The following is a 9,700-nucleotide window of genomic DNA, read 5'->3' on the forward strand; positions in this document are numbered from 1 at the left end:
AAGAAAGACACCTTGTCCCCTTTAAGGCTCAGTAATATGAAATGTGCCAGCAGCAGAAATATGAATCAGAAGACAGCATTCAATTGGAGCAAGGTAGTAACAGGAACACTCTGAGAAGATGTTGAGAATACAGACAACTGAGATTCAATCAGCAAAAATGGCTTTTACTAGCTACTGTGCCTGACTATCTGGAAATTCCCATTTTTAAGATATTATAACAAAAAGACAATTCAATTTTCACGGGCTGTATTAGTTTCTTTGACTTTTGTTAACAAAATACCACAAACTGGGGGACTTAAAAAAACAGAAATGTATTGCTTCACAGTTGTGGAAACTGTAGGTCTGAAATCAAGCAAGACTGTGATCCCTCTTAAATCCCTAGAGAATTTTTCCTTGTCCCTCTAGCTTCTGATGTTTGCTGGCAACCCCTGGTGCTCCTTGGCTTGCAGATGCATCACTCTACTCTCTGCCTCCATCATGACACGGCATTCCCCCTGTGGGTCTCTGACTCGTCTCCTTTAAGGACACCAGTCATGTTGGCTTCCCTGGTGGCTCAGACGGTAAAGCGTCTGCCTGCAATGTGGCAGACCTGGGTTCAATCCCTGGGTCAGGAAGATCCCCTGGAAAAGGAAATGGCAACCCACTCCAGTACTCTTGCCTGGAAAATTCCACAGATGGAGGAGACTGGTAGGCTACAGTCCATGGGATCACAAACAGTCAGACACGACTGAGCAACTTCACTGGTTCACTGGTCATGTTGGATTAAGGACCCACCCTATGCCAGTTTGACATCATCTTAACTAATTACAACTGCAACACCCCTATTTCAAATAAGGTCACATTCTGATGCACCAGAGATTAGAGGGGTTTCCCAGGCGGTGCTGGTGGTAAAGAAACCACCTGTCAATGCAAGAGACATAAGGATGCTGGTTTGATCCCTGGGTCAGGAAGGGCCCCTGGAGGTAGGCATGGCAACTCACTCCAGTATTCTTGCCTGGGAAATCCCATGGACAGAGGAGCCTGGTGAGCTACAGTCCATAGGGACCCAAAGAGTCAGACACAACTTAGCAACTTAACACACACACACACACACACACACATACATACACACACACAAGGATTAGAACTTCAACCTATCTTTCAGGGAAACACAACATATCATTTGGGTTAACCACAGCAGAACTGTTGATTAAAAACACTACATTTTTAATGAAATGTAAGTCACTCAGATTTTTGTCCTATGCAGTAAGTGAAGCCTGGTCACTCAAGTGTTCAAGCAATTCCCATTGTTTGTAAAAATGCACACCAACCTAAACAGATAAAAAGTGTTATATACTGTGTATGCGATTTTAAGTGATATAATGTAGAAATAGCCATTGAGGCCGTATGATGGTGCCATTGAACCCAGTGGAACAGCCCAGTTAGCTCAAAAGGGAGGCATTAGACTTTTGAGTTGAGGGTCTTGGGGTCTCTTTCACTATTCTTGTAGCTCGATGATTTAAAAATGTTGAACCAACTAAAGCTCACAAGTCTATGGGTCTAAGAGTGGGGCAAACTTGCAATAGCGTGACACCATTAATACTAACCAGCTGGGCAGGTCTTGCTCTAGCATGGCAATAAGTAGAAAAGGGAGAACGGTACTCACTTGGTTCTTTGGTCACAAGTTGAAACAGTGTCTAAAAAGACTCCAGGCTCTGAGATACTCAAAAGTGCTACCTAGGTCTCAGCCCCACAGCTGTGACTGTGATCGTTCTCAAAGGGTTGTGGAGTAAGAGATGCTACTCTTCAGCAATGGAGAAAACCTAGGCTACATACCCATACTACTGAGAAAACCTAGGCTACATACCACTGGACATTCTGTATATGCCCAGCTCTACACTACTCCTCTGGCTCACTGCCACTGGGGACCCCAGGCTGGCCTGCATCCTGTGGCCACTGAGGGCTGTTCCTGGGAAATTATTGTCCCAGGTCCTGGAAAAAACACTGAGGGATGATCCTAGCTCTCACATTTAGTGAGCAGGTAGATACATACCAAGTCTTTTCTTCCCAATGAATGCAAATAACATTCACTTCAGTTTCAGTGTAACTCATGGCAGATTCTGAACTGGTGATTCTAAATAAATGAGGTCTGTTATGCTGTGGGAAGTGATCTGATTATTGACACTCCTTACCTTCTAAGGATAGAGGTGGCATTTCAAATGGCATGGTAAAGCTGAGGATTATTACTGGCAGGTAATGTCTTTCATGAAAGATGCAAAATCCAACTGTTTAGTAAGGCATCTTTTCCTCTCCACTTCCCACACAGCTTGTAAGAAATGAAGTCCCTCACTCTATTACTTTAATTGAATTCCAACTTGGGTAATTACACTATAATTAAATAAATTTTCCCCACAGTTTTAATTCACTGACAAATAGTGCTAGTCAAACAGCTACATTTCACTTCTAGAAACGCATCCCCACTCTACTTCAGTGATGAGTGGAGTGATTTATATTTGGGAGATGTTGTGTATGAAAAATGCACAGTTCATAAAATATTTTAGGTATCATTCATGATTACATATGCTTTTCTCAGCATGAGATAACATTAATTTCATTATAATCTCTCATCTAATTTCTCATATGCTTAGTGCCAAAAAAGAAATAAGATAGGTAATTAGCATTTCTTATTTTCAGAACAAGTTTTGCTACTGGTGTACCAGTAGCTTATATTAGTTTTTCTTTTCCTAAAGCACATACCTGCGAGCAGACTGGGGTAGGTGTTACTGTTTCCCATTCTACAGATGAAAAAATCGAGGCAGTGTTCCCCAGAGTGAGGAAGCCTTTTCCTATTCATACCAGCACTCGGAACTATAATTAAGCTTTGACTCTTCCCTGGACCAAGGCTCTTTCTATCAACCTAGATCATTAGTAATCACTTTAGTCTTACTAATGTGAAAATAAAGTGCAGCACGTTTTTGACCTATGTCACAGGGTGCTAATTTGTAATAATTAATGATTTAGCCAGGAGTCAGAGGCCTTATAAATGGGTCCTGCTGCTGTCCGCGGTCATGAGACTACAGAGATTCTGACTTTGTACAGCTCACCCAGAACAGCAGTTCAAAATACGATGCCAAGTGGTGTAAAAAGATTTCAATTTCAGTTTTTTTCCCTAAATATCTTTCTTAAAGGATTGTAGATGGCTTTTAATGAAAGATATTAAAAACAATATCAAAATACTCACAAAAAGCAGCAGTAGCAGGGGTGTGACCACGATGCCCTGAAAGAAATAAAAGAGAATGATGATCATCTATCAGCCTGGAGAGCAGGATATTTTCTTTGCCATTTTAAACCCTGATGCACAGAAATGCTTATCCTTCTCATTTCTGTTTAATAAAATCTAGGAGATAAAGAAGAGGGAGCCCCACTCTTGGCTCTCCTGACCACAAGGCCTTAGCATCTCATATCTCATATCATTTAAAATACAACTACCAATCTTCCTTCAACTTGTCTTCCCTTTTTCAAGCCTAAGTTCCCTTCCATGTTGCATATGCATCACTTGGGTGAAAGCTGGCAAGCTTTCTCACTCCAAGGCTTTCAACTCTAACTTGGATAAAGTGCCCCCTTTCAAGAGGAGACAGGTGGTTTAGTCCCAGTTGGGGTCCTCTCCTGAGCAAAGACCACGTCAGCTGTGATGAATGAGATGTCGTGATTTTGTAATGTGAACTGATCTCCCCGAGGAAACGAGCTGAGATCTCAAAACTCATTTCACTTGATTAGACTCCATGTCTCCATGGTGGAAGGCAAGTCTTTCATCTAATTCAGCCACCGAGGACCACCTCGGTCCCTCTGTCTCCCCGAGGCAGGAAGGAGCAAAAGATTTGTTTTCTTCGATGACAGGGAACAGTTTGAGGCTGTTGTTGATGAGGCAGGATACAAGCTTTTAGGTTTCTTAAAGGTAAATCTTTAAAACTAGGTGTTTGAGTTGGGAGTTAACATGACAGGTCTCGGTTTTCGAGCAGCAGCCGATGATTTGCAACCTTAGTTGTTCCTTTATCTCTCAACATTTTATTATGATTTATAGAAGAAAAAGCATTTCATCCTTTTATTAATGAAGTCTACTTGGACCTTTAAAATTCCAAACAGTCTGTGAGTCTGTGTGTGTGAGAGAGAGACAGGGACAGGGACAATACTGTGACCAGGATCCAGTTTGGGGACCTCTTCATTACTTTTGGGAAAAAGGCCTTTTGGTATTACTATATGGAAGCCCTTTTGTCATTACAGTAACTAAACTCTTTTGACTGTGGCCCAAAGGAACGGCTTACCTTATATGAACATTGCTATCATAACTTTCTTAGGCATATACACATGTGAATATCCACACACCGACTTGCTTTATTGTTAAATAATAGAATAAATGCTTCTTTATTGTGCAAACTCTTGCAATTGGCGATAGGGAATACTGCATTTTAAGTGCTATATTTTAAAATCTATTTATTAAAACATGTATTGTGACTTCTCAGCTCCATCGGTGTCTAGGAAGCAAGTTCTCATCAGCACCATTTAGAAGAGTGTCATGTACAAAATACTGGAGAAGGAAAGGGTAACCCACTCCAGTGTTCTTGCCTGGAGAATCCCAGGGATGGGGGAGCCTGGTGGGCTGCCGTCTATAGGGTCGCACAGAGTCAGACACGACTGAAGCGACTTAGCAGCAGCAGCAGCAGCAGTATGTACACAATGCCAAAACAATTTTTAAGAGCTACTGTCCTTCAATGACATGGAATCTATTCAGGCTCTAGGAATAATTCTGAACTTTGCAAGGCCATGTGGAAATGGAAATATCTGGTTATTTTAGTCTATGTGGGAGCCATCTGATTTCAAGTCAATTTGTTTAAATGTTTATTGAACGTCCACTTATACATGCCAGGCATGGTTCCAATTAATTAGAAGAATTAATGAAAACTGATTCGGCAGAAAGGGGGTTAGGGTATTCCAGGAAGAGTGAAGGACCCTTGCAAAACTCTAAAAACTTGAGCAGGGAGGGAAGAAAAGTATCAAGTGGAGGAATTCAGAGACCAGATCATCAAAGGTCTTGGGGGCCAGGAGAGGGAGCTTCAAGTTGATCCTTTTAACACTGGCAAACTATTAAAGAACTTAAGGGAGGGAGGTGGTATAATGAGTTAGTAAATAATTTGGTATATGGAGAATGGATTTGACTTTACTTATTAACTGAGCCAGTTTTACCCTTGTTATCTATCAGTTCACCTAAATTTAGGTAAAAGAAAATAGAAACTTATGTTAATGTTAATTATGGAATTTCAATAGCACTAATGATGTTTTTGAGAAACAGTATGATATCTATGATAGGATAAAAACGCCCCCCACTCCCCGACCCAAGAAGAAGGCTGAGCCTTGTCACCACCCTGGAGACATCTGTCTTGTGTTAGAGGAGAAGTTACACTGGTGTCGTCTAACATGGGGGGATCGAGGTTCTTCCTGGTGCCCTTTCATTTTCTTTGCAATAATGGACTAGTAATAGTATTTGTAATACTATCAGTACTATTAATGGTATTTTGCTTCAGTACTTTTATGCATATTTTAAAATTTGACCTTCCTCTATTGATGGGGTTGGGTCCATAACAGCCCCACTTTATGGATGAGGAGAAGACCCTTCAGTGTCCCTTGGACTGCAAGGAGATCAAACCAGTCAATCCTACAGGAAATCACCTCTGAATATTCATTGGAAGGACTGATGCTGAAGCTGAAGCTCCAATACTTTGGCCACCTGATGCAAAGAGTCGAATCATTGGAAAAGACCCTGATGCTGGGAAAGATTGAAGGCAGGAGGAGAAGGGGATGACAGAGGATGAGATGGTTGGATGGCATCACCGACTCAATGGACATGAGTTTGAGCGAGCTCTGAGAGTTGGTGATGGGCAGGGAAGCCTGGCGTGCTGCAGTCCATGGGGTCGTAAAGAGTCGGACACAACTTAGCAACTGAACAACAACAACAATGACAGTGGATGAAGAAACTGAGGTTCAGAATAACCAAGCAACTGGCCCCAAGCCACACAGCAAATTAAATGGCAAAGACTGGACTAGAGCCTGTTGTCCAGCTCCAAACCCTGAACTGACTCTACTATAGCACTGTTCTCTGAGTCGCAGATTAACAAACAATACAGTTTCCTACAGGTTTCTGCTGCGACATATATGTAGTAATTAGTTGAGGTTTGATCTTGGCCTCCATTGATTACCAATTCTTAGAAATGGCCTCATTCTGGAAGGCAGAGCACTATTATCTGCAGATTTTCCTGCTTGAATATTTCAAGTATATGGTCACTAATACACAATAGCTCTTACAAGGACTTCAGATATATGTTCCTAAGATGTGAAAAAATTTTCTAGCGAATAGAATGAATCTTATAATTCTGCATTCAGAATTCCTCATTATTTTCTCAAGAATGGCTGTTCACGTTCATTAGCTGTTACACCATGCTGAAATTTGTTTTTCAGTTGTATTAGGCAATGAGTCAGCCATGGTGCCATTAATTCTGACAACAACAGTAATTTTACATTTTGGTGAAGTTGTTCTAATTCTTTTCTTTTTTTTTTTTTTAGCCACGCTGTGCTAGCATGTGGGATCTTACACTCCCCAAGCAGGGATCAAAGCCGCACCCTCCGAAGTGGAAGCACAGAGACTTTAACCACTGGATCACCAGGGAAGTCCCACTGTTCCAATTAGTATAAAACAAAATCGCTGATATTTATGGAATAGTTGTACCAGATGAAGCACTAAGAAGTTTATGTATGTTATCTTATGGAACCCTCACAACAATCCTATGAAGCAGGTACTAAGCTTCTCTGGTGGTTCAGTGGTAAAGAATCGCTCGCTAATGCAGGAGATGCAGGTTTGATCTCTGGGTCTGGAAGATCTCCTGGAGAAGGAAATGGCAACCCACTCCAGTATTCTTGCCTGGGAAATCCCACAGACAGAGGAGCCTGGGAGGCTACAGTCCATGGGGTCGCAAAGAGTCAGACATGACTTAGTGACTGAACAACAGCTAGGGAAGAAAACTGAGCCTCAGAGACACTGAGTGAAATAGGAAAAGGCAATGTCAGGCACTGAATCTCTGACTCCAAATTGGCCTGACTCCAAAGCCTACGATCCTGAATGCTATAAATAAAACCTTTGCAGTCTTACACTATTTCCCTGGGTTTATATTTTAAGAATAAATTTGAAAGGAGCTTCAAACTCAGTATGTCTTTTTAATGACATGAAACAAATCGAGATATAAGCCTTTGTGTGACATGGCTGATATATATATTTTTAAGTTTGGATTTTGCAAATATCAATGGTGAAAAGGGTAAACTAAAAAGTTTAAACTGTGAATGTAACCATCATTAGAAGCTGGAAAATCAAATAAACATGCTCTTTTCTCTCGAATATATCTGATTCCTTCTCTTTTCTCTTTCCCAAGTAAATCCTATACAGATGGATAAAGCAAAGAGGTGGTGAATGGGCCACTTCTAGCAAAAGATTGTGCCCATCTCTTTGCAGAGTCAAGGTCAAACATAGTTTTAGCATCCTTGCAATTGAGATGGTGTGCTTAGTGGTGTGCTAAGCTTTCTTTTTGCAACACCTGAAGAAGTCAAGTCACAAAGCGACTGACTTTGTCTCTGAAAAACCTTTAGAAAATCCATTTACACCTCTGATGTGAATGAAAGGGTGAATATATTTCAATGACTTCAGTGGAAAGGAGAGAAAAAACAAAAAACCAAAACACTGTCAAACCTGAGACATTGAGATTGAGCCACATTAAAATACAAGCCAACCCCCCTACCTCTGCAAATAACAACAAAAACAACACCACTGTGACTACACTTCTCTCAGGAGTAAGACTTGCACAAAAGGCAAAACTGAAGTAAATTCTCATTTTTTGAAAGTATGAAAAATTATCAAAAGGCTTTGTGGCAACAACTATCATGATCACACAGCTGCTAAAACTAACATAAGGCTTCTGTCTCCGGGATATGAAATGTTAAGCCTTGGAAGAGGTGCTTTTTATTTTTTAATAAAAGGGCAATAACTCAATTTTCACAAAAACACAGATTCAAGGTTTTGTAAGGGATCTTAGATGAGACTGGTCCAGTCCTCATCTGAAACGTGACCCTCCTCTGCTGCTTACTTGCTCCTGATATAACGCTGTGATAGCCAAGCTCTTGCCCGAGAATGTGCAGACAGACAGCTATTCCTGCTCTCAAGGCACACAGGCCCCAGCTGACGCTTTCATGATGAGGAAGTCTTAGTCTGAGCCCAAACCACCTGCACTGCTGCGCTGTCATCCCCTTCGAGGAACTTAGGGCACGTCGACCCCCTTCTTTCTTGTGACGGCCTTGTGGCTGCTGCTTTTGAATGCTGTACATAAAATCTCTGCACTCTTAAACTATTTCCTCGGGGCTGTATGTTAAGAATGCTGCACTGAGCATTTGGGTCTTCATACTAGGTCTTGTCCAGGCTAAAAGTCCCCAGGTCCTCCTGGCCATTCCTCCTGGTGGGGAGGGGTGGGGAGAGTCCTCTTTTAGACATCATCTCATCCAGGTGAACTTAAGAGTCCACAGCACTCGCTTCCTAAAAATTGACCACAACTTGGAGACAAGGTGAAAAGAGGACCGGGCGTCCTTTCACTGTCACCCTGGAGCACTGTCTAACAGATCAATCCAAGGATTACTTAATTACCTAGAGGGATATACCTTTGACTGATTTTTGTAAGTAAGTAAGTGAAAGTCGCTCAGTCATGTGTGAGTCTTTGCAACCCCATGGGCTGTAGCCTGCCAGGCTCCTCTGTCCATGGAATTCTCCAGGCCAGAATACTGGGAGTGGGTTGCCCTTCCCTTTTCCAAGGGATCTTCTCAACCCAGGGATCGAACCCAGGTCTCCCGTATTGCAAGTGGATTCTTTACTGTCTGAACCACGAGGGAAGCCACTTTTGATTTACTTCTACCTACTATTGATTAGGGCCCAGACTGTAAGATTACACGTTAACTTACAAAGGTTTGTCTACTAGAGATCGAAATAATTTCTATCTTGTAGAAAAACAACTACAACAGGTAATTACTATTACTCTGTAATAGGAATTAGCTGGGCTTCCTAGGTGGCGCTAGTGGTAAAGAATCTTCCTGCCAATGCAGGAAACGTAAGAGACTCGGGTTCGATCCCTGGGTCAGGAAGATTCCCTGGAGGAGATCATGGCAACCCACTCCAGTGTTCATGCCTGGAGAATCCCATGGACAGAGGAGCCTGGTGGGCTACAGTCCACAGGGTCGCAAACAGCTGGACAGACTGAAGTGACTTAGCACAGCACACAGCATAGGAATTAGCTGGTTTTGTCTGTAACTCAGCAAACTTATTTCAGTCTGCTTTTCTCATGGACTACATAGCCCCTATGTCTATCACTTCCTCAAAGCCAACTTTACCAGCCTGCTGGCTCCCTCATTATTCAGATAAATAAATGTTTGGCACGTATCCATTACACATCTCTAAGAAAGCTGTGGTTTCAACTTTTGAAAATTGTCCTCTAACAACTCCTTTACTCTGAACCTTTATATTAATGCACTTTTTAAAAAACAAGATTGCCTGGAGACAAGGATTGAGAAGATGCAAGAAAGGTTTAATAAGGACCTAGAAGAAATAAAAAAGAGTCAATATATAATGAATAATGCAATA

General features: G+C 41.7%; 1 protein-coding gene across 5 annotated transcripts in view; it reads right to left on the reverse strand.

The window, feature by feature from the left end:
- The window catches only part of SLC10A7 (solute carrier family 10, member 7), a 323,647-nt gene that overhangs the window by 77,010 nt on the left and 236,937 nt on the right, over positions 1-9,700 (reverse strand). For all 5 annotated transcript variants that reach the window (XM_010843684.1, XM_010843683.1, XM_010843682.1 and 2 more), the window contains one exon: positions 3,221-3,256. In XM_010843684.1, the coding sequence (XP_010841986.1) occupies positions 3,221-3,256 (36 nt within the window). The remainder of the gene's footprint in view (positions 1-3,220; positions 3,257-9,700) is intronic.

Source organism: Bison bison, unplaced genomic scaffold (assembly GCF_000754665.1).
Source record: "Bison bison bison isolate TAMUID 2011002044 unplaced genomic scaffold, Bison_UMD1.0 scf7180017864184, whole genome shotgun sequence".
Taxonomy (NCBI): Eukaryota; Metazoa; Chordata; class Mammalia; order Artiodactyla; family Bovidae; genus Bison; species Bison bison.